The 25204-nt window shown below is 39.4% G+C and overlaps 1 protein-coding gene across 1 annotated transcript in view; it reads right to left on the bottom strand.

The window, feature by feature from the left end:
- The window catches only part of SPTBN5 (spectrin beta, non-erythrocytic 5), an 88607-nt gene that overhangs the window by 33330 nt on the left and 30073 nt on the right, over window positions 1-25204 (bottom strand). The window contains exons 30-37 of the mRNA XM_085062343.1: window positions 24623-24768; window positions 23318-23432; window positions 21282-21392; window positions 19987-20166; window positions 15863-16066; window positions 14443-14592; window positions 3528-3632; window positions 2312-2497 (exon numbers count right to left, since the gene is read on the bottom strand). Of these exons, the coding sequence (XP_084918469.1) occupies window positions 2312-2497; window positions 3528-3632; window positions 14443-14592; window positions 15863-16066; window positions 19987-20166; window positions 21282-21392; window positions 23318-23432; window positions 24623-24768 (1197 nt within the window). The remainder of the gene's footprint in view (window positions 1-2311; window positions 2498-3527; window positions 3633-14442; window positions 14593-15862; window positions 16067-19986; window positions 20167-21281; window positions 21393-23317; window positions 23433-24622; window positions 24769-25204) is intronic.

Here is a 25204-nt window from a genome sequence, read left to right as displayed (position 1 = left end):
TGGCTTAATGACAGACTGAACATCTGCACTCTTAGTGGCTTGGTTTATTTTAAGCCTTGCTTAAGATGGCTCTAGAGAGTGAGAGATCCTTCTCCTGGGCTCGTGCCCACTTTCAGATGTGAAGCAAAGCTGAACTGTTTTCCCAAGATCTTTCTATGGAAAGATTTCATGGTTGTCTGGACAGGCATTTTCACTGTATTGAAGATGACAGTAAAACTAGTGTTATGCTCAGTATAGGCACATGACCAGATTTATTTCTATAGGACTCATAAAAAAATGTGGGCACTATCAATTTAGAAACTTACATTTTCAAAATATGAGTTACTGTAACCTCCTGAGCACGAACTGTTTGTAAATGACACTGATTTTTAATGGCAGAAGTATTTAGAGCATATTAGGGAATGTGCCTGCTCCAGACATCTAGAGGTAACAACTAATTTCGTCTCTCATTCCCCTGAGACAAAGATGTAAATGTTTTTTTATTTTTATATACAGGGTGAAAAGGAAAGGAAATACTACTAATATGATAAGCAAGTTTCAGAGTCAGTGTTAAAACTCAGACCCAGCTTTAGAAGTCAAAACTTTTAACTTGATAATATTTCCGCTGCAATAGTTTAAATACACATATTTCTAAGTGGCAACTTGCTCATTTGCCTTTCACATAACACTGAGCTACAGACATTTTGGCAATACTTTGTCTGTAAGTCTGTCTCACTTCTTTGAGAATAGAAAAGCACCATATTTCTACTGTAGAATGATGAGTTCTGTTTTGTTAACTGTGTGTGGTCTCTTGAGTTAATCATTGTGGATTTTATGTAGACAAAACCTGAAGTCCTATGTCCTGCAGCAGCCAGCCATCTTAGTAGACTATGTGATGCTGAGTTCTCTATCCTCTCATCAGAAATCACAGACTGTGTTGTCTTTGTACTAATGTGTGTAGTTCTCCATGTAATTGCTTCTAGAGAGTAACAAGAAGAATTTTAATGAGACAGTGATCACTTATTTCTGCTGACACAAAAAATTCTGTTTGATCAATAGAAATTACTTAACATGCTTGCAGGATGGTGAGTTTTCAGGGGAGTGGGATCTGAGCTGTGGGTCTTGTTCTCTTAATAAGTGAGAATAAACAATGACCTCATTGATTTCACAGCTAAACTCAAAAATCATCTCTGAATTTAACATCCCAGTGGGCACTATTCTCATATATGAACTTGTGCACTTCCAGAATATAATTAAAATCAAATTAAACATGCCATTCTATTCAACAAAGAGAAAGAAAGATGCTACTGTAAGATTTTTGGGTTTTAATGCCTTGGTGACATTCACATTCTGCAGCAGTAGGCAATGACTCTGGATTGGTGAGGTAAATGAGCACATAACCTGAGAGCAAAAATGACTGTTTGGGGTGGAGGGATTTCCAAATATATTGTGCTATAAATGGAATTTTAGCAGCCTTAGATTCTTTAGATTACCCTTTTTCTAAAAAAAAAAAGAAAATAACAAGAAATATTTGCCTGTCATCAACAGTTGTATTATGGGCATTCATTCTCCTTTGGTGACAATCACAATTAGACCTGTGTCAGGCCACATATCTTTTTTATGGACTGGGAGGTGACCAGTACCTTCAGCTTTTCCTTAAACAATTGAGGACACTCCATGGGACACAGCAGCAGAAGGACTGGATACCAAACCAGCAAAAGTGCTTGAAAATGTGCCCCTGGGTCTGTGTGCTCTTGTTTATGCCAGGACAGTTCTCAGCCACACATGCTGTGCTGCCCTTTAAAAGGCTGACCTAGTTTGTCTTTCCAACAGTAGTGCCAGAGCAGAGCTACTCAGTTACAGGACTAAGGGCTGAACAGGAGACAAACAGGGACCAGCCTGTTCTGCAGAGTCCACTGTAGCTGAAGAGCTGTGCTAAGTCACAGCAGTGTTTTGAAGGCCTTCAGTGAACATCCACAAATAAACCTTGGTGTCCAGGCCCTAATGCTTTCCACTTGGTGTTCACCCTGATTTTAAATATATTTTCTTTCCCACCGAAGGAAAAATATGTAGTAGCTTGCAGTTTTCCTTTTAATTGTTTTATTTTACCAGAGCTTTTGATGAGTAAAGTGGCTGTAATGGGCAAAATGCCACAACAATAGTATAGTAAGAGGAATGGCACTGGAACATCCTTTTGCATGAGTGTGGCAGGAGTTGCCACACAAAAGTAGATTATCCACCTAAAAAAGTCTGTCAAGAGTGAGCACTTTATCCAAGAGAGGTAGGTGGTTTCTCTGCTTTACATTCTCATCCAAGTCTAAAGCCCTCTTACCTCTTCCAAGTTTTGGTAGAAAAGTGCCAGAAGAAGGGCAGTCTGCAGCTCCTCTCTCCTACTCTGGGACAGATCCTTGATCTGACGCTTCCTCTCATGAATGACATTCAGTTTGTGCTGAATCTTTAGCCCTTCCAGTCCATCAGCCTTTTGCAGCCTGCTTGCCTGTTCTTGAAGAGACATCATCTGAGGAGGCAATAGATCTGAAATTACTTTCATGCTTCCAAGTGGTATGAATGAAACAAAATCCAAGCTCCTTCCCATAGCTAGGAGATTCTCCTTTTTTCCATAATGAACCAAGAATAGCAGGTACAAGTTAACCAGTACTCTCCCTCACCTTGAACTATGTTACATCCATGACATTAGTGTCACTGAACTCTGTGGTGCACCCTGGCTATTTAAATAAATTTACATTGTAGCTCCAGGAGTCCCTATGCTACTGCTCATGTGGTGCAAGGAGTCATGGAGCAAGCATGACATCCACGAGTGCTCAGGTTTTATTGCTTTGTGGCAACCAGGTGTTGGAAGGTAGCTCTCAAAATGAGCAATCAGTCTGGCAGGGAGCTGGCAAGAGTTTTATCATAGAGTTCATTCCTTCTGGGGAACTCAGGAACAACCCCAGGTTTAAGTTTAGTCCTACCCTGGGTAAGTTAGAACAGTAGCCACCAGCCAGGAAAATTCCTTTACATGCAGGTGACCAGTTCAGTACCAATTCCAAAGGTGCAGAGAGGCTGCCCATTTGGAACAGCCCTTGTATACCAAATGAATATTTAAGTAATCTGACAATTTTTTAAATGCCAAAATACCTGCTGTATTTTGTAAAATACTTACTCTGTTTTATTTGCTTTAAGAGCCAATATTGTTTTAATTTAAAAAGTTGAAACTTCTGATATCCATAATAAAATATGGTCTGCTTTAAATATTTCTTCTTGAAAGTCCCACTATTCAGCTTACTGAGTGGTTTTCCTATCTGTTGCAAGACAGTACAGGCAAGACTTGAGCATGGAGCATTTTAATACTCTCCAATGTTCTGCCTCCTATTTCCCAAGGCTTCCCCATTTTATATTTGTTTCAAACATATCAGGCATTTCATGCCCGTCACCATTTCAATATGTACATATTAAAAAAATTATATATATATATATATATATATATATATATATATATATATATAAAAAATTCTAGCTGGTAGAATATTAGTTGTTGATTTTTTTACCTTCTCATCCTGTGATGCCAGAAGCTTCTCAAAAGCCTCATGTTTCCTTATCAGTTGTTCTACTTCATCTACAGACCTTCCGAGGTCACTGCTTTTCAAATAAACCTATTAAAAAAAGTTTGTTACTTTTCTCAGTGAATTAATTATCCCATAATCTTGATTCATAAATGGGAGAAGAGGTATTAACTCTGATGCTGAGAGTAAACTTGAGAGGGAAAAAAAGGAACATGAGGCAACCAAAACTGGAAATTAATTAGTAGAAGTCCATGGTCTTGAGCAAGAAAGAGAAGCATTAACAGGTCTGGCTAAGGAAAGTGACCTGTCAGTCCTCATCACAATCACTAAGTCGCAAGGCAGTGAATTCCAGAGGTCTAAACCATCCCTGTAATCCCAAGCAAGATCACTGTCATGTCTGACATGTTCATTTGCTTCCTTCTTAGAAGAGTTCCCATAACAGAGACTTTGCAGCCTTCCTGGGCAACTTATTCCAGTGCTTCATTACCTCAACCATTAGCAGGATTTTCCAAATATCTAGCTGGAAAATGCATGGCTAACACTACACCTGGTTATATACTGCCCTCTTCATCACACTCAGGAGATCATTCCTTTTACGTTTGCTTCAGCCTTGTACATGTTTGTAGATGTTTTGCATACTGGGATTTCAGTTTAAAACTACACTGATCTGATCAATCATTCCACAACAGCTGTGTCTTTTTGATTCTGATTATTCTTATTGCTCTCCTCTGGGTTTTCTCCATTTCCACTTACTTTGAGACTTGATGCAATAAGCAAAAAGGCTGCCAGAATGAAGGTTGTGAAGACAGAGTGCCTTTCAAGCTGCAGTCTTCAGCATGTGCCCGTATATGGTGTTTATGTTTTACACAATATCATGAACTCAAGTTTACTTTGCAATCTACTATGAGCTTCCAGAAACTTTTCAGAAGAACTGTCAGACCAGCTTGTCCCCATCCTGTACATATGCAGCTGATTGTTCCTAAAAATGTCATAGCTTGCACCTGTACCAAGTGAGCTACATCTATTATTTTTTCGGGCCATCTTTCCAACTTGTCTGCATTAATTTTATTTTCTGTCTGTTCTGCTGGTCTCTAATGCAGAAAGACTTTAGTCTAAAATAACAAATGCAGTTTTAAGGAATCTGACCTCTGCACCTTTTAACACTGTGCAAGTGTGCACATTTTCCAACTAATTCACACACATCTCAAAGGCATTGCAGCGTTCCCTTACTACATTCTGATGTTGATAAAAATTACTGTCCAATTACTTGTCCTATTTATTCTGTTATAGTCAGTTTTGCCAAGTGCAAAAGAATAAAGAATATAGTTATCCATTATCAAGAAAAAACTATGCTTTCCTACAGGTTGACAGGAATTTATTTTTTTTCCATTTGATGTAATTGCCCACAGGTTTTTTTTCTTATTCAGTGATGAGACAACAGCAGGACAAAATCCCCAATTACAAGTTCTGATTGGACATGAGGAAAACTACCCATGCATAAGGTTCACACTGAAGTGACTATGGCTGGGCAGACTTTGGGAAACTGGACTGCTCTGAGGGATTGAATTTATCAGCAGTGTGTGATGTGTAATCCATTTTGTGAGCTCATAGATTCACAAGTATTTGGACAAGGATGAGAAATTACAATCAGTAACTGTGTCTGAGTAAAGCGCAATTAACAAATATGAAAGAAGAATTTGAGATCAGTGATATAGTGTGAAAGAATTAAGAGGCAGGAAAGAAACAGAACAGAATCATTGAAAAAACACAACTGCTAAAGATTTCAGAAAAGGGCTAGTAAAGGACATGGGAAAATCTCTGCCTTTAAACCACAGATGTGCACAGGAAAAATAACATCTGGTGAGATCTTTCTTGCTTTGCAAAACATCACAGTCCTGTAGTTTATAAAAAACACCTTGTAAGTCCTGTCTTACAAGGTGTTTTTCATAAGAGGGGAAAAAAGCTTTCTTTGGCAGCTACTTTTGAAAACCAGTCATGATATTCATTCTCTGCACAGAAGTATTGGACGACAGTTTGACCCCACAGGGCATGGTCTACAGGAGAGGCTTCCCAAGTATGAACACATGTGGAGGGTAATCCACACCTGCTTGTGAGGGTCTGACTGCACCAACTGGCCCTGGATGTCCCCCCTGCTCCTGTCTGGGGATCCCTCTGAGGCTCAGCCCAGGCCACCAGCCCTGCCTGAGCAGCCTTGAGGGGAGATCTGAGGTCTGCCCTGATCACCCTGGACAAACCCCACCTTGCAGTCACTACCTTGCTTTGACGCTTTCATCTTCAGCTGCTTGATGGACTTTTTTACTTTGCCACCACTCAGCCCTCATTGGTGGCTGTGGATAAGAGAACTGACAGCCAGACTTGGCATGATGTTCTGGTCCATTTTTGGGGAATGAATATTTTGCATATACAGAAAAATGCAGCAATAAATATAATGCCCTGGCCAGATTTTGAAACTATTCTATGCTAATCCATGCCCATCACAGTAATTGCTGTCAAGAAGAGAGAAAGGCCATTGTACAACAGGTCTAAGTTTATAGTAAGTTTGGCCCATAAATCACCAGAATGTCTGAAGAAATACATTAATACCTCTGCTATGCCTCTGTGTGTTACACACAACCCCCAACAGTTTAAACTCTGTCATTTAAACTTTAATCCTTTGATCTGTCCTACTCATCAAGTGTATGAAAATATGAGATATATATTTTTAGAGTGTTATTGGAGTTAGTTTGCTCTTTTGAAGAAAAATGTGTGGGCTCCAGGTCTGTCCACTGTAATGTTTTATTAAATCACTTATCATTACCATTGATACTTACACTGCTGCTGCTAACACAGAAATAAAAAGTTATGAGCTGAATCTAACCCACTGCTGTTTGGGGTACACAGACATACAGCCACATGCTGCATCTCTATTTTGATGTTTTAAACACTGCTTTAAAAATACTGTAATATATACTGTAATATCTTGATATATTTTTTTGTTTATCTACCATTTATGGCCAAAAAAGATTTACCTCCAGGACTTTTATTTAGTAGCTGTTAGCAGTGAAACTGATACCTGAAGAAATGGTCAGCTGTTAGTTTTCCTGCTCATATATCTCTGATAGAAGAAAAAAGCAAGGGACATCTACCGGTAAAGATGGTTATTTTCCTTAGAGAAAGAGAACAGAGACATCTGAGAGCAGGGCTGTGGGGTGGTGACTCATAAGCAGCTGCCACTGGAGAGCTCAGTGCCTTGCTCCCGCTGAAATCCACTGAACATAAATGACACTGGGCATTCAAAGCTCAATTGCTTTGGATGTTACAGCACTGGAAAAATGTTTGACTGTGCAAGCTTTGGACCAAGTCCTCCAAGTAGAAGCCTGTGCAAATGCTCTCGGGAACCAAGGTTTGACCCTGAGTAGGAAAACTGGTGCTCAGAAGATAAATTGCCACAGAAGGGAAGTGGCTGCACACCTTGTAGGGGAGGCAATGGCAACACTCAGAGGAGAGCAGCCCCTGCAGCACCAACAGTGCTGCTGCCTGCAGAGCTGCTGAGGTAAAAAATTTCCATTTGTCTTTTACACAGAAAGCTCATGACAGCCATTGCTATAACCAGAACCACAACATTTTTTTTTTCTCATCTAAGCATTTGTTATACCAGTGAGAAAGCAGAATAAAAATTGGCTCCCATGCCACAATGCTGGCCTGTGGCCATTTACATCACTTTTGGGCATATTTTTAGACAGGTCTCCTAACTTCTGCTTTGAATGAGACACATTAATTTCAAACACAGAACACTGCATAGCTCTCCTCAGGTAACCTACCAGGGTCTCCCACAGCGTACAGCAGGTATAAACTTTCTTTCAAGTTTATTTCTACTATGAATCATGGCCCATCATTGGGAATTTAATGTTCAGCCACAAAAAGTATGAAAGACTTGGCCACTCACTATAAAAGAGATTTGTTTTTAAGTGAAGACTTGAAAAGATGCTTAAAACCACAGAATGGTTTTTGAGATTTCTGAGATTTTCTGGAATAAATACTCAAGTTTTTAACAATGTAAAGCATAGAAACAAAGCTTTTAACCCTACTTAACTGGCATTTTTCCTTATTTCTGAGTTCGTTATATAGTTTTTGCCAGAAAGATCTCCTTCATACAAGTTAATGCAGAATTAAAAGCAAAGTCCAATTAAAAAAAAATAAAATAAAACAGTACTATATATGCAGTTATGTGACAGCATCTGCCAGCTCTAGATTTTGGAGAAATACTGAACAAAATATTTTAGTCATTAGCATAACTATGCTCTCTGGATGCCACAAGTTCACATTTATACACACTGGAAGTTGATGCAGCCCCAAAAGAAATTTGTATTCCAAGAGGAGCAGTTTTTATTTCTCTAGAATAAAATAATTTTAGGCATTTGTGCAAATCCACTTCCTTCTCCTGTTTTTGCTCTTCACAGTATAATAGGCTCCACAGATTTTGCCCTTCACTGCCTGCCATGGGATTGCTGCTGGGATTGCTGGAACTCCACAGAAAATCTTTCCACTCTAACCATGTACTAAAAGCCTGAATTACTCCCAGTTTCAAAAACCATCACTTAAAACGTAATGAAGTCCAAACTGTCTGCTGAGATAGAGAAAAATAAGGTTTGATTTGACTTAATTATGATTAAAGTAAATTCTAACAGAAATTAATGGAAAAAATTGAAATTTGCTTTAGCAAAGTAAGTAAATGTGCTTGATACCATGACTATATAATGTTCACAAAAATGTTTTACTATGCTTCATTGCAGCAAAAGTTATAACAAGGTAACATACTATAACCACAAGACAAATAAAATACATTGAAATTGTTTATAAAAAGAAAACATACATTTTTTCTATCGTACTGACATCACTGTATTATTGGCATCTGTCCTCACAATCTATATCCAAAATTCTAATCTTGAATGTATTTAAAATTTCCTTCCCTCCCCCCAGTGCATGCTGTCTCCTTGGCGTAACAATACAGTTATCTGATACTGGAAATATATATGGAGAAAAAATGGAGATAAAACTGGTGTTTTTCTGATAACTGCCATGGTTCCTTCTTCACACCTATTCCTCCTTCTTCAAAATTTGCAGATTGATCCCTACCCTGTAAGTATTAGGTGTTAGACCAGAATCTTACACCCATGCAACATTATCGTTTAAATCTTTACTTATGAAACATTTGTCTGAAGGCAGAGTAAATTCCTCTGAAACTCCCCATAGTGTCACTGCTAGAAAATGTGAAGGGATATCCAAATCTGACGTGCTACGGACACTAAATTCCCCTTGTTTCCCTCAGGAAAGGGTGGTACCTCTCCTTTTCTAAGAGGGGAAAAAAGTGATTTCTTCCAACACACTTAAATACTTTGGTTTTGAAAACAAACATTACTTTTAAAGTTACAAAACCAGGAATTATAGAAATATAGCATAATTTGACAAGTAAGAAAATGAAAATAGTGAAACAGAAAAGAACTAAGAAAAACTACACTAAAGATTTGTTCCAGGTCCCAGACTGACTAGCAGAGAAGAAAACCAATTCTTGGCTCTGAAATCTCAAATCTGCCAAGTGTTGAGCACTATGGCCCAATCATGCAAAGTCTGTGAGCACTTGCATGCTGTGTTACCAACAGTGCTCTAATGGTTAAAATGAAACTCTTGTCAATTGCTGGAGCAGAGCAGAGTTCTTATCTTCACTCAGGATGGATCAAGCTGTATGGATGGATCAGCCTCGGTGACAGCAGAACATAAATTGCTTTCTCATTGTCTTGTAAGTCATCTCTAGGGAGCTGGAACATGGCAGGACACATACAAAAATAAATCCACATGGCTTGATTAAACACAACTTAGATCTGTTTGCAAATGTTCCTAGAATGGAATGGAAATCTTCACCACTCTCCTCCCAGATGCAAAGGATGCAATGTTGACGGCGATAGATGGACATGCTGGACCATCCATGTCTCTATGAGTTGAAGCTGTGGCATGAGCTGGTATGTTTGTCAAGAGGTTGTCGGGGCATACACTTCTTACAGTGCACGTGTCCTGGGAAGGTCTCAAACCAGATCTTGTCCAATGGCTAGAAAGCAATCCTGAGCAGCAAACTGGGTTCACCGACAGTGAGAGGCCAGCTCCAATCTCCACAGGGTGAAAGGGTGGACCAGCTATATTGGAATCATGTGTTTTGATAAAGATGGTTGGATTTGGGCTTCTTCTAAATTCTCTTACCACATGGATAGGCATAGCAGTCCAAGGGGTGGCAAGTACCAGGGTGATTTTGGAAACCTTGTGGTGAGCAGGTGTTAAACCATCATGTGGAGTCTTCCTAAACTCTGGCCTAGATGAGGGGTAATTCTGAAAGACAATCAGTTCTGGACTTAAATCTTTGCTCATGACCTCATTCTCAATAGCTGAATTTTCTCTTCCAGTCAGCACAGCTGGGGACAGCCATGTATTCCTGGATAAACTCTGCTGGGGAAGGCCAGGATACCTTGAGGAAGTCACATGAAATCTTGTGATTTGAAGGGCTGGAGACCCACCTGAAGTGAAAGCTTGTTTTGGTTTCTGGGATCCTGTTGGAAGAGCAGAAGGAGTTTCAGGCACCTTCTCTAATTGTGGGAGGAGCAGACTTGAATGAGCATGACTGCTTCCACGGGAACCTGCTCGAAAAGGCTTTATCATCAAGCTGCACGTTGAAATGTAAAGCTTCACTGGAGTGTGGAGGTCTGACATTTGGGCATTGCACTGGCTGCAGCCTTGTCGGTGTGGCAGTGAATCACAAGATTCCAGGGACGCCTGCAGATTTTTGCTGTGGAGCACAGAAGCAGCTGGAATAGCAGTCAGATCAACATCTAGGCGTGATGTCCAACTTGATGGAGCTTTGCAGGAAAGAACATCTGAGGGCAAAGATAGAGCAAGCTTCAAGGGATCACTTTTTTCAGGGGAAGTATGATGAACACTTTTTTCTCTTTTTGAATATTTCTTGTAAGATGTAGCTGTTGACTGAGCAGCAGAGCTATCATATCCATGGCCCCAAGGATCCTTGCAAGCACTGGAACATGTGGATGTCTCATCAGAAGGACTGACGCAGTGCCTAGCACTCCCAAAACCTTTCCTCTGGTCTGTGTGTGCCAGGATGACGTCTAGCCTTGAAGAGTAAGACACACTGCTGGGTGGTGAGATGGCATTTCCTGGAGCAAGCTCTGCAAGTGATTGACCAGGGGGAGGATGCCATGCTGGTGCTGACATCTTTTGGAAGGGCCTGTCCCTCACAGCAGATTCAAAAGGAGGAGGTGGGGTCGTTCTACAGGAAGACAGCAGCACTTCCACAGTGGAGATATAAGTTGCAGATGAAGGTTTGCAGCGATGGTCCCTGTATGACATTCTGAAGCTTAGTCCTAAATGATGCAAAATTCAAAGCCACAGAAACTTGCCTTTCCCCCTGTGCTTAAAACCAAGTCCTAATCCTTTTTCCTTTGGCACTGGAAATTTCCATTCTTCCTCTGAGGCAAAGGAATGAGAGATGAATAAACATTCTCCAAGAAAAAAAAAATTAACTAAAAAAATCCACATCCAAAATAAGAAATCTCAGCTCTTCTAAAACTGCTACCACCTCTTGTCATGTCTGCAAAGCGATATGAGTGTGGGATGGGCTGAAAGATAAATTACGGAGCATACGGCTCTGCTCCCTGAGTGTTCTGACAGTGAGACTGCAGACAGAGTAGGAGGGAGCCAAAAGTGCCTGCCAGAGACAGCCTGCAAACTTGCTGTTATTTCATCTGTGAAAAAAAGAAAAGCAGCTAACCTGAGCAATGGATCTGCTGCTGTGAAAAGATCAGAACAGAGCAGAGAGTACTGGACACAGTTTCTGCTCAAAGCAAAAATGATTTTTTTAGTTATTTCTCATTTTCAGCTGTTGCTTGCCTGCACTCTGAATGACGAGATCTCAATCTGTAGGTCTTACAAGAAATTCCTACTGAAGTTCCATTTGATGGCACAACTGAATTAATAAAAAAAAATTAAAAATGTAGATATTTGCCTAATTTTCTTCACATGCACTCTACTTTCTTTAGCATAGAACAATGGTAGACTATATTCTGCAGAAATCCTTTGAAGGCTTAAGTAACTTGGATGTAACATAAGATGTTGGCCTAAAGTCAAACCTGTCACATTGGCACAGACAGCGAATGAAAGAGCAATTCTCAGTAGTAGTTCTTAGTTTAAAATACTGCTCTGTTACCCTCCTCCTTCCCCTGTTTCTTGCTGCTGGTCTATGGCATATGAAGTACTGGCAAATAGGATTGAAAAATTATGACATGCCTTCTTACATGGATATCTTGCAGATATATGAAGTGAAATGCACATAGCTGAGCATTGACTCAAACACAATAGGAAGGAGAAACTCAAGGGGTGGAGAGATTGCTTATATTTGTTTGCCTGATAGGAGTCCTTTTTGAATGTGTGTTTCCTTTTGTCTTTTCTGAAAGCAGCAAATGACAAAATTCCCATTGGGAAAATGGTTTGAGAGTCTTCATTTGATGCCTTGGCCGAATTTTTTTAAAAAACATGTTTGAAAGAGCTGCTTTCCTGCCATGCTTTTTGTCTGCATCTCTATGCAGCCACATTCGAACTCCATATAGTAGTAACAGAATTCAATCCAAATGAATACATTTCTCTTCCAAGTTTTCTTCAACTGCAGAGAAGTGGAATACAAGTAGTGACTAAGGAACCTTGCTCCACTCTCAGATTGCATGTACTGATCTACATGGCAGATGGTGGCAGCTGCAAAAGGCAGCTTGACTGTAAAGTGTTGTCTGTGTGAAGGGCTGTTGGAAGGGACAGCCAAGTATCCCAGCTTTACTGTTCCACCTTCTGGACGCTTAGTGTCAGTGTGGAAAACTGAGTACAGACTCCTTGGAAGTTCATAGAGAGGATACTGGGGGAAAAACCTTCTGATACCTCATGTGTTCCTCAAGGTGACAGTCTTCATTCTCAGTCTTTGCTTTGGCTGAAGAAACTTGTGGTTTCTGATCTCACCAGGAGAATTAACCCAGTCTCTGATGAACACCCATCCCTTTTGTGGCAGTCTATGTCACAGCCTATGGCAATGGCAAATTCATCTGAACAAAGAAATAATATGAAGTGCCATTTACCTGCAGACAATGTGCTGGGGCCATACCAGAAATGCCATTACCCTTTCATGTATGACTAATACAGACTTTTGCAACCAGGACTCACAACTGAAGGGCAAGAAGACACCAACCCACTGTAGCTTCCTACATATTTACCTCTGCATTACATAAAGCAAAGCAGATGCCATAGTGATAGTGCCTCTGTGTGTTGGCTGATATTGATTTCACGAAGAAAGTAAAAATACAGTGGCCAAACTTTTGTAGAGTTTACATGTTCCCTGGTGAGCTCCTATGCAGGAGCTTAACAGTGATGTACCACTGATTGGTAGGGAGTTAGGATAGATATAATGCAAATCATGTCATTTGCTATATAAGCAACAAACAGTGGGCAGAACTATGTAATATTTTACTCCAGAAACCTGAAACTTACTCCAGCAACCTGAAACTTGCTGTTTCATGTCACAAACTGAAGAATGCTGGTCACTTTTGCCAAGAGAGCCAATTGTAGGGAATTATGCAGACACTAATTTCCTTCAAGGAAAGAGCAGCAGAAAGCTCCAGGCTGATGTGCCACAATGGGTTAAGTATCACTGCATGGCACAGCTCAGAGTCAGTTTCCAAAAGGATTTAGTGCCAGTGGCAAAGCGCTGGTGGAAAACAGAGCAAACTGAGAGCCATTATATATCACTGTCAAAATAGTCCAAGTGGTCTTGGAGAATTAAGGATTATTTTTCCTTAATGAAAAATGACCTAGAGGTGCAACCTTGTCCAGCGTTATGTCAATCCTTCAGTTTGGCAACCTGCAACTCATTGATGTAGTTTGCATGCCAAGCCTGAGCACAGTTACAGGAATCCATCAATTCATGAATTTGCAGAGTGACTGCACTCTGTTTTGCAGTAGCAAATGCCAGACCTCGAACTGGAACCTCTTAAAAGAGTTACATGAATCAAAGAAAGTGCAAGAAAGACAAAATATAATTCAATAATGGTGAAAAAAAAATCTATTTAAAGAGCTGCAAAATGATGATAATAAGAACATCCTACTGTCTCTTAGCATTAATTTTATCTGCCCTCTTTTTTCATGAGAGGGCCATATTCACTAGCTTGTCTTTCTGAACTGCATCAAACAGAAGGTAATACTCCTTACAAATTCTTTCATAGTTATTCTACATACTCCTATCAATGCCCTTGCAGAACTGAGAAGTAAATTCACTTTTCTGTATTAACTCACACTGCCAACATCCATTTTCCACTAGTTGCATTTTCCCAGTGTAACTCAGCCTGAGGTAAGAATTCCAGCAACAGCTGCAAAGTAAACTCCCTTCAAAACCTCTTTGCAATTTCCTTTCTCTTTGAAGCCTACAAAATATGCCAGTGGTTAGGCAGCTGGCATGCTGAAATCTGTTTATAAAGTGGACTAATACTGGGCTCTTGTCTCCCTCTTCTGTTGTAACTCTTATATGTTCACTCTTATGTTTATTTGCAGTGAATTATCTTTCAGGTAAGGATGATCTATTTGTTTCTGTTCCACACCTAAGCCCCATGAGAAAGAAGAGTATCTTGTACATTGCTACAGTCTCCAAGTGATACCACAACACAAACAATACAAATAAAAGAGACTGTCTTGTCTAGACACAGACACAAGGATTTTATACTGTAGGTGAACAGTAGTGCCCTTTTTAGTTTGAAACACTCTAAATGCTTGAAGAGTTTGACTGCTTATTTCAAGTTTATAATTTACTCACCTCCTGTGAGTTCAGGAGCTTGTCAAGGTGGTCCCAATCCTTGTAGAACATTTGTTCTTGGTGTATTTTCTCCAGCCACTCCTTCTTCTGTTTCCACGCATTGTATACATTGTTCTTCTCTTCCAACAAAACCTGTAGCTTTTGCTGAATCTGAACAAAATTTCCAATTAAAAACTTGTGTTGGTCTTTATATTCCATGGATCGGGGTAAATTGAGAGGAGAAAGGATTAAGTGAAGTAGTGGATAACCCCCTTTAATTGTGACAAAATTATTAAACAGAAAAGAAAGTAGAAAAAGTTCTAGCACTGCTGTTTGGGCAGAGAGATCATCAGAGGTGCCTCATTTTTGCAATGGAGAAGAGCTTCTTACAGCATATGCAGCAGTCCAAACCAAGAGCAAGGAAAGGTAACTGTTCCCCAAGCGTCACTTCTAGAATCAGATCCTAATTCTTCATTATCTTTAGGCATTAAGAGCTCTATTATAGCACTTCTAATTTTTATGTGATAGACACTAAAATGTTATTTATCTACATAGCATATTCTTCTAGTCAGTGAATAGTCAGTGAATGTGAACCACAATAATTTAATTTCATATCATTTCTGCTTTCAAGCATTGTATATCCACAGGCCTTCTATAAATTATTTTTTCCTACCTTTTTCTACAGGCAAAGGACTTTACAGTCAAAAAGATTTCTAGTTACTATAGTCACACAATGCAATATTCAGCAAATTTTCAGGAAATAGCTTGATGAGATGGGAGAGTAATTTGCACAAACTCTGCAGTTTTCTGAAGACATTCAAGAGACATGTTAATGAATTGTCAGGGGAGAAATGAACTAGTAGGTACTGGAAAAGAAATAAATGCTGTGAGAATCTTAGAAGCTATTTGTCTTGAGTAAACTGACATTTGGATTTAAATCTTTCATTTCCAGGGAGTATACTTTACTAGTAGAATTCCTTACTACAGAAAATGTTTCAATCAATCTTTAAACTCTCTCATAATGTTTCAGTGTTTTCATTCTTTGGTTGAGAGGTTTTTGTCCAGACTGTTCTGGTGTGGATATACCACTGTAATAGGAAGCATAGCATTTGTGTGAAAAACCAGTTTGGGAAGTTGGTGGAATTGACTCCATTGCTCAGAACATGGTGAACTGCCTGAATAAATCCAGCTTTGCTGCAGAGGCATTCAGGAGATGCTTCCACACATCTGCTGCTGAAGTAGGAAATGGAACAGAATAGATGTTTTTGCGCCCAAGCTAGGTAACACACTGAGGCAAATGTACATCATAAGTGTACATCACACATGGGTAAGTGAGTGTACACATGTTTTTGTATCTCACAGTGTGATGCAATATAGAATCGTAGTTACACTGGCGTCCAGTAGCTGAATATGTATAACAACTCAGAGGAGTTTCAATTACCTCTTTTGATGGCATTTTCTCATCTTGCAAGAGGGACTGTCCTAGCTGTACAACATGACTGTACTTCTCTTCCCGTGCTTCAATCTCTGCCAGTAGCTGTTGATGCTGGGTGAGTCTCAGGCTGCTCGTAGATATGTTCCTAATAGTCTCCTTGGCTCTCATTTCCCTAATTATTTCTGCTGTCCATAAGAAATAGTCCCACACCTGGAACCCAAGAAAATATGAAAGCTGATGTTAGGGCTCAAGCTTAGGTTAGAAGGCATGAAAATCAAAGGCAGACTCTTCAACTTTAAGTGAATAATAGGTAATAAAATCAAATCATAGATAAATAAAATATTTCATTAGTGCTTACAGTATCTCTGTGAATTTTATAAGGGTGGATAACATGACTGCAGGAATTTCTGTATACTGCATTACATGGTTTGTAATATCATTATTATACCCAAATTGTGTCATATCACATCAATGACAGCATGATATAATTTATTGCCCTTTAGTCCATCTTTCCCTAACTATTTTCTGATGTTACTTCTTCATAAAGGATAAACCAGTATCATCCTACTTGTCTGTGACAGCTTTGGCTAATAAAAGTTTATTTGAAAATTACCTTATGCACATATTCTAAATGAGCGTGAGAATTTTCATGCGAAAAACAAATGCACTCGAATAGAAGTGGAAAAAGGGTAAATCAAAGGTCAGAAAAAAAATTGTATAAACATATCAAGTGTACAAATTCAGCTCTTGGTTTGTGGGACCAGAGGACTGAGATTGACACAGAAACAGATCTGGGAGGATGTCATGCTAGTTTACTTCCAAAATCTTATGAACCAATAAATATATTTTCAATTACTTAAAATGTGTGAAGCATTCTGCTGAAGTAATTATGAGCAAGAAAATTCTAAAGCAAATCCCTGAGAATTATTTTCTAACTGCAACTGAAGAATTTGGTGAGAGTAAAAATAATTTGACATTGTGTGCATGTCTTTTTCTCCATTTGATTCTACACCTTCAACAGTTAGTTTCAACAATTCAGGCATCTTATTTGAATCTGCAATAGGAATTTTGCTTTTACATGTCAGTTGGTAAAAACTAAACCTGTGAAGGATATACAAGGGATTATATATGGTGCTTAAGTTTTATTATAGTTTAACTATGTCTGGGTTAGTTGATTCAGTTTTGAGGTAGTAATTGGTCTTTCAGTTTTTTTAAATGTATTTTCAAAGACTATTATGTATAATAAATACTGTAGGAAAGTTATCTTTTACTGCAGAAAACAAAAAATTTTCTTTTAAATGGTTGCTGGGTTTTCCACTGAAGGAAACTATGTAATGGAAATAGATTCTTGGCTGCTCCATTTTACACATAGATTTTTGTTCAGATCACCAAAATCTAGTAAAGACAGCCATGAAAAAAATTCAAAAAAGCACCACAAAATTGAAATGGCCAATTTGGGGTGCTGAGTTTAGGGTTTAAAGCCAAGATACTGCTTTTTTAGAGCCAGTGAACACAGCTACTAAATAACTCTATAAATAGGCTGTGGTCCTTTTAAAGAGGCCCATGTAGTGCACACGTGTTGGCATCATTTTGATTTGTAGAACTAATTCATTCACACAGCTGGATGTCACTGTAGACACTGACATTGCACTTGGCACTGCAAATGTGTGAAACTCCCTGAGATTTTAATCCAAGCATTTGGAAAAAATCCATAAATCTCAGGATATATAATGCAATGGAACAAGTCAAGAGCCAATAAGAGGTTATTGGGCTGCCACTGCCAGCAATATTTAAGGAAAGAGTAGGCATCAGTCTGCAGGAAACTCCTAAGCAGAACCTGAGTTCATGTGGGTCCTAGCACAAACTTCAGAATAAGAGCCTCAGATCATTCAGAAATACTTTGAGTCTGTGTCTACACTGGTGTGCCTTGACAAAGCTCCATGGAAGATTTGAAGCCCTCTGCTGTCACTGTATGTTGTTGGTTTGGCCCAGACCTTTTACTGAATCACATCAAAATCATACTTGATGGGGTGTAACGAAATACACTAGATTATTGTGCAGAATCCTCATTTTATGGAAATTGTCATTTTTGTTTGTTTGTTTCACTCAATCTGTGCATATTTTTTTAATGAAAAAGCCCTGTGGACTGCATATGAACGATATGTTAAAAAGTACACTGAACAGCTGTGACTAACATTAAGTCTGTGCACCTCCTGGCATCGCTGAAAGAGGAAAGGTAGCAAAGTTGGGTGATATTCTGCAGCAAAGCTGCTGTAACCTACCCTAGAGTTACTGAGATTCTGACAGTCATGAGCCATGGCTGCAGGATCCTGCCTTGTCCCATCTGGGCAGGAAGACAGGCTTACCAAATTGCAGAACCAGCTCTTCATGTCCTTATGAATTATTGTCAGGAAAGGAGAAGAAAATGGAGAGGATTGGGAATACTTTTTGCCATCAGACTGACATCAAAGAGACAGGGAGTTGCCTGAGACATAGTCCTGTCTAGACATGTCACTGAGAATAGGTCACCTGGCTTTGTCATTTTGTTTTACGATGTTAAGAGTCACAAAGATCAAAGGACACACTGGCAGAGTGAGAACTGGGCTATAGATTTGTCATTCGGATCACAGGATGCATCACACATTTCAGACAAAATTCAAACCAAGGTGTTTTATATAATTCAGCAATAAAAAGTAGAAAAACACCCCCACAGGATGGGGACAACTCAACATTTTCTGGCTGAAGTCAATAACTAAATTTACATTGTAAGTTAGGAAGTAAATCAATAATGAAGTCATCTCTGAGTGACTCCATTTTAATGGATAAATCCACCAACATCCACCTCCTGATGAAGATGCTTGCAAACTGAAGACTTCAAGAATCTAATATATGATAGAAGAATTTATTCTAAAAGTTTGCCTTGTTCTTACTATCAGTCCTAGGTACCGTTAGAAAGACAGTGGGCAAATGAACTTATCACCTATATCAGTATAATCACACTATTTTTCCCCATCAATAGTAGTTCTGCACATGATAATGGAACTTGTAACAGTTAAAAAACAAACCAAGCAAATCCTCAAAAAACCCAAACTGCCATAAGCATCCTTTAAATATATATTTTAAAATGAAATATGACAGGTAATATTGATTTAAACACTTATAAGAGACTTAAAGTGGATTAGGTGAATGTGCAGAAGCCTCTCATGCTAAGGAAAAAGAACCATGTAAACTCTGTTGTGGTCTTGATCCCACTTCACAACTCTAAGACAAACTTGCAGCAATTTTTTTTTTCTTCCAGATGAACATACTCTGGACACTGTCTGTTTCCCACTAAAAATGGGAACAGAATGTGAACTACCAGGGGTATCTTGAATTGACTGAATAGTTACACCTGGAACAGTTAAAGAATAAATGAATGTAAATGTATTCTAGAAATCTACATTAGCAACTCCCTTCAAGTTACAGGGGGAGACTCTCGCTGGTTTAGCATCTGCAGTGCTTGCAGCAATAATCTACTGATTTACAGTGGTGTAACTGAAGTGCCTTCACTGAAACTACTGACATTTGCAAAGTATTCCTTGGCAAATCATAGCTCAGGGACCTACTGAGTTCTTTGGAGAGAAAGCTACTATGCATTGCTGATGATGGTGTTATGCTATTATATCCATGTCACTGTATGAGCAACTGGAGAGGTTAGTGCAAAATTCAGTGTGTTGTATTTGATACATGCCATGAAGTAAGTTAACTAAGGATTATTGCATGTCCTGAGGGGGAGAGAGAGAGAACAAACTTTTATGCATTGTAAATGCAAGTGTAACATCTCTTTTCATCACTCTTACTCAGTGGAAATTGCAAAGTCTTAAAAATATTGCTGCCACTCCTGCAAAGCAGTGACCATTTCTGACAACTGACTAGTATTCCTTACACATCTGGATGTCAGCTCCCATTCCTACAGAAGGTAAAAGATCCTTGTCCTCTAACACCTTTCTAAATAGCTATGAGCACTAAATGCTTGACTGATAACACAGAGAGCACCTGCAGCCTTTGGCAGCCTGGAAGGGCACCTCTGATGCACACACCCTGCAGGCAGTTTCCCCCCAGTCCCAAGGGATGGAGACAGAAATGCTTACATGTGCCTGAAACTCGTAAAGCCTGTAGGCTTGTTCCAGGAGTGTCCTGCGCAGCTCCACTTTGGACCTCAGGGCCTTCCAGTTGGTCACTATTGCCTGCTGCTTTGCCTTCAGGTCTTCCACCTGCTTCTTGGAGCAATGGGGCAGCACCTCATCTGCAGAGTGGATCAGCTCCTGCAGCTGTGCACAGGGGTGAAAGAAGAGGGTAAGAAGGAGAGCGTCATGGAGATCCTGCTAATATTAGAAAAATTCTGGTAAGGGATATCATACCTGTACATGAAAATACAATTCAAGCAACATTTTCTTATTTAAGTTTTCTCATATTAAAAAAAAAAAAACTTCTATAATTTCAGTAATGGAGTAATAGTGACATCCAGTGTTTGCCAAGGCTCATCACAACAGTGATTTTTCAGAGGCAGACTTTGTTTTCTCTTTTTACGATACCATTTATTATATGAATAATGCAAGTAGTACTATAATTGGTATTATAATGGGAGTTGTAGCCAACCTTTCATTTTTTCTCTCATTGACCATATAGTTTAAGTGTGACTAATGCATGTCTTCATGCACGTCTCATGCTTTTTTTTTACCTTTGAAAGTAACAAGCAGCTCATGGAATCAATTTTAATGTTACTTCCCCAAGGCCAAAATACATGAGGCCACTGATAAACAATACTGGGATAACTACTTCAGTAATCTCAATATAAATCATGCTGTGTTTTATATGGTGTATACTATTGTATACAGTTACATTTATTAACCAAAAGAGTGAAGAGAAAACTCATATTAGCTTTGTTGGTCTTGTTGAAGCCAGTCAAGTCTCCCAGGTAGCTGTTCTCATGAGCTAAAATTTTTAAATGTTTTTATTGTGAGCCCTGTCCTTCTTTCTCACAGTCCAATTTGTACCAATATTAATTTTCTCTGCACCTAAAACTGATTCTGGGTTTTTCCCTGTAGTCACTCAGAAAACTTTGAAGAAGACAATAAGAACATCACAAACCCTGACATAATTCTGCATTTCAAACCATGATCAAAAACGTCCCTCTGAATCACTTCAATAGTCAGTAGTCATTATAGTATGTGCCTTATTTGAAAAGTTTTAATTACCTACTTTATCACTGCCATCAGACCTTGAATATATAAAAAAAACCCAGAAAACGAATGAAAATCCCAAGAGATTTCCAGGCTTTCTGTGAGAGACAGTAATAATTTGGTTCACAGTAAGTTATTATTATTATTATGCTTATCTTGGAAACTTTGGCTACACATTAAAGACCACAAATGACTGTTATTACCTGCTGCTCATTCCCAGAGAGCTCGTGCTCCAAGGCCACATGGTTCCGGAGCTGGGTTTGCACACCTCTCATGTCCTTAGCAACATCATCTGGAATACTTTTGGACTTCTCCTAGAAGGAAAAAATCAGAGAAAGCTTTGTTTTTTTCCTACTTCCAAGCAAAACTCACTACAAGTCTACATTAATAATTTTTGGTACTGAAATTCATCCTGCACACTTGAGGATGTTCTGGGTGACTCAGAATGATAGGTAAAAGGAAGCCAGAAAAACCTCTCCTAGTAACTCACTTCTAAATATCTTAATAGTTAAACTATTCAAATGGACTGTTAGAAATGAAACTTCAGTCTTTCCTTGGTCAGACAATACAGGAAAATATCTTACAGGCTTTGTGTTTGGAATCAATCTTGAACAGCTATTGAAGTGACAGTGAATTCTTAAAAGTAACATTAACAATCAACAGCTTCAGCCCATTCTTTGGAATACAGGTGGTCTTCCTGTGAACCATCTTTAGACAAAATTTTAGTTATAGATGCACAAGAAAGATTACTGTAAAGATGAGAGAAATGGAGGGACCATTACACAAAAGGAAACTTAAACATTTATTTAGTTCAACAAAGGTTCTGAAGGGATTAAACTGTTACCCACACATGCACTGGAAATACAGCAATCAAAAAGAAAAGGCATTTCAGCTGGAGAACAGCACTGTTTTTATAATAAAATTATTAGAAACTTGTTCTAGGTCAATTTAGAGAAAATTAGCAGAACATTTGTAACTGTTGGAGAAGTGCATTTGTGCAAGAGAGTGACATGCTAGTTTGGGATACCAACAACACATCTTGGAAAGGTGCTATAAAAGGTGCATGTTGTAGTTTCCCATACTATGATGGCACTGACTTAAGCAAGATTTTCTAGAACTATGTCCCTGTGAGAATGGGCTTTCCCTGGTAGATTTCTGACCAGGGTACACAGGAAGGGATGGACAAAATGACTGCTCTCCCACCCTGGTGTGAAGCTATTAACAAGATGCGTTGCAAGAAGGCTGTAGTGGTTGCCTGGACCAAACTCAGCATGGGGATAAACCAACAGCTGGTCTGTGAAGTGTTTATGAGTGCCCCCTTGTCGCTGTCTCAGAATTAACTACTTAATCATCAAAGTTAAATAGGCACCAAGTTCTGAAAATACCAGCTGGTATATGGTGAAATATTATGTTTGATTTTCTATTCCTGACAGAGGAAGAAAACAGGAATAATATGCTTGAATAGGGCAGCCTCTGCCAGCACAAACAAATAGAAAATCCATTGCATGTAATCAAACAAAGCCGTGTTGCTTTGTAAAGAGTGGAACCCCTTGGATCGGTGCCTCCTGTAAACATCTGCATTAGGGAAACCACACCTCTCATTGCAGCAAGGATGTGGTTTCTCTGTGAAATTCTTCAGGATGTTCAGATAAAACAGAATGCTGAAGATTTTCTGGGGGGAGTTTTCCCCTGGTTTTCACACTGGGACTGTTTGAAATTATTGCCAGTACTGGGCACTGCAATGAGAGGAAAAGATTTTTGGCTCAGCTTTTCACATCAGGTCACATGATTGCCTGACAACCTTCCAGGCTAATGGTCACTTGTAATCCAAACAAATGCCTTTTTCACAGGACAGTTCTTCAGCACACATTAAACTACAACAGCATACAAAGAGCCACCATGGTAAGGCAGTAGTTTCGTAGTCCTGATGACTGCAAACACCATTACCGTATGCATTTGCACTGTGAGACAACTTCATTCAAGCCCTGATCTTCTCAGCTTTCCCCACAGATCAGCAACTCTAGTTACACCTGGTTTCACCAATAGTTCTCATCAGGTAACCAGTCAAGTGTCTAAGGATTATCCAGGATTTTTTTTTAATGCTATGAGTAATCACATGGACTTCTTACTGAGAATTTTTTTGAAGTCAGCATTAAGAATTCTGAGAATCTTAAGAATATTCCATAAAAAAAGCTGAAATAAAAGTTGCATTATATGAGACTTTCCCATTAATTTTTACCTCAATATGGGCCAGAGCATCTGTCAGATCTTGGTAACACTTGTGAATCATCTCAGCATCTCTCAGCCGTTCACCCCGTAATCTGGTCATTTCCAATAGCTCCTCCCAAGAGTTCCTTCAGGGTAGGATGGGGAACAGAACCATGTAAAACATTTAAACTAGGGATAAAGGAGGCCAACAGTCTGAAGAAAGACTGAAAAAAACCCCCTTTTTTCTTTTTTTTTCATTCCTGCTTTTAAATTCTGTTGGAGTGATTCTCTGAATGGCAATATGTCTCTCACCCTGCTCTATCCTCCTGTCTGCTCCAGGAACTTAAGAAAATGGTCCTGTATAAGAGTTCCCCTCACAATTGCACTTTTCAGGTTTTATATGCAGTACTTGGAGGACTGAGTCATAGAATCATAGAATATCCTGAATTGGAAGGACCCACAAGAATCACTGAAGTCCAACCCCTGGCCCTGCACAGAACAACCCAAGAATCACACCTGAGAGCATTGTCCATACACTTCTGGAACTCTGTCAGGCTTGGTGCTGTGACCAATTCCCTGGGAAGTCTGTTGAATTGCCCAGCAACCCTCTGGGTGAAGAACCTTTTCCTGACATCCAACCTAAACCTCCCCTGACTCAGCTTCAGGCCGTTCCCTTGGGTCCTGTCACTGGTCACTAGAGAGAAGAGATCAGTGCCTGCCCCTCCTCTTCCCCTCATGAGGAAGCTGTAATTGCACTGAGGTCTCCCCTCAGTCTCCTCCAGGCTGAACAGACCAAGTGACCTCAGCCACTCCTCATATGGCTTCCTCTCCAGGCCCTTCACCATCTTCATGGCCTTCCTTTGAACACCCTCTAAAAGCTTAGTAATTTTCTTACATTGTGGTGACCAAAACCACATGCACACCCTTCTCCTTTGGGCCAGTTTGGACTGATGCCAAAACCAAGAAGCTCAGAGCATCTTCATCTTATTCTGCAGAGCAGCCATGGGATTCAAACACAAAAAAGAGAAGCAATAAAAAAGCATCTAAACTCTGAGCCTTTCAGCTGGTGATCCTGTTTCAAAGGGCAAAGGAAGTTCACTCATCCTTACTTGTAAAGTACCTCCAATGCAAATTACAAGAAGCCAAAACAGCAAGTAGATGATGTCTATTTTCAAACGAGGCTGGCAGCAACTCTATATCAGTGGGCAAACCACACAGTTTGCAATTAGAGAATTAGGAGGACATGCCTTATCCTTTTCTAGTTTCTTGTCACTTCCTCCTCCTTGAGAATGAATGGAAAGGACAAAGAATTATAGAGCTAACACAAGGCTCCTACCTTAGCTGTTTCTGCATCTGCCGTATTTCCCAGGACTCAGAATAGCCAAGGTTCAGCAAGTTGTCTGCCATCTGCTGAAAAGCCACAACTCTTTTCCCAGCTGCTTCCAACTGGTGTCGGAATGTGTCATATTTGGCACAAAGTTGCTTTTGAAGGAAAAACAAGAATAATGAATAAACCCCTTTTGAGTGTTCTCTTTTACCAAATATACCTGCTCATCCATGAGATCACAGACAAAAAAACAGGTAATTAGCTGATAATACTTAGAGATGGAGAAACTGCAGAGAATGACTGGATTCTACCTTCAAAGACCATGAGGAGCTTCAAACTCTTAGCAAAACATGAGCTTTATAATTCAGGTGGGAGGCAGAAACATTATTACTGGGGATAGAAACAAACATTCTATGTACAATGAATTTCAATTATTAAATTATGTGTTTTCACTTAATGAATGCAAATGTGTATTCAGTACTGTAAATGTGTAATGTTGTCTGATTTTAAGGTGTAGGACACAAGATATTTTGAAATAAATTGCAAAAATGAAGATTCCCAATGGCTGATTTCCAACAGGCCTTAGACTGG

This window comes from Lichenostomus cassidix, chromosome 5 (assembly GCF_008360975.1).
Source record: "Lichenostomus cassidix isolate B80296 chromosome 5, HeHo_3.0, whole genome shotgun sequence".
Lineage (NCBI taxonomy): Eukaryota > Metazoa > Chordata > Aves > Passeriformes > Meliphagidae > Lichenostomus > Lichenostomus cassidix.
The sequence above is the reverse complement of the archived record's forward strand: the minus strand, read 5'-3'. Positions and strand labels throughout refer to the sequence as shown.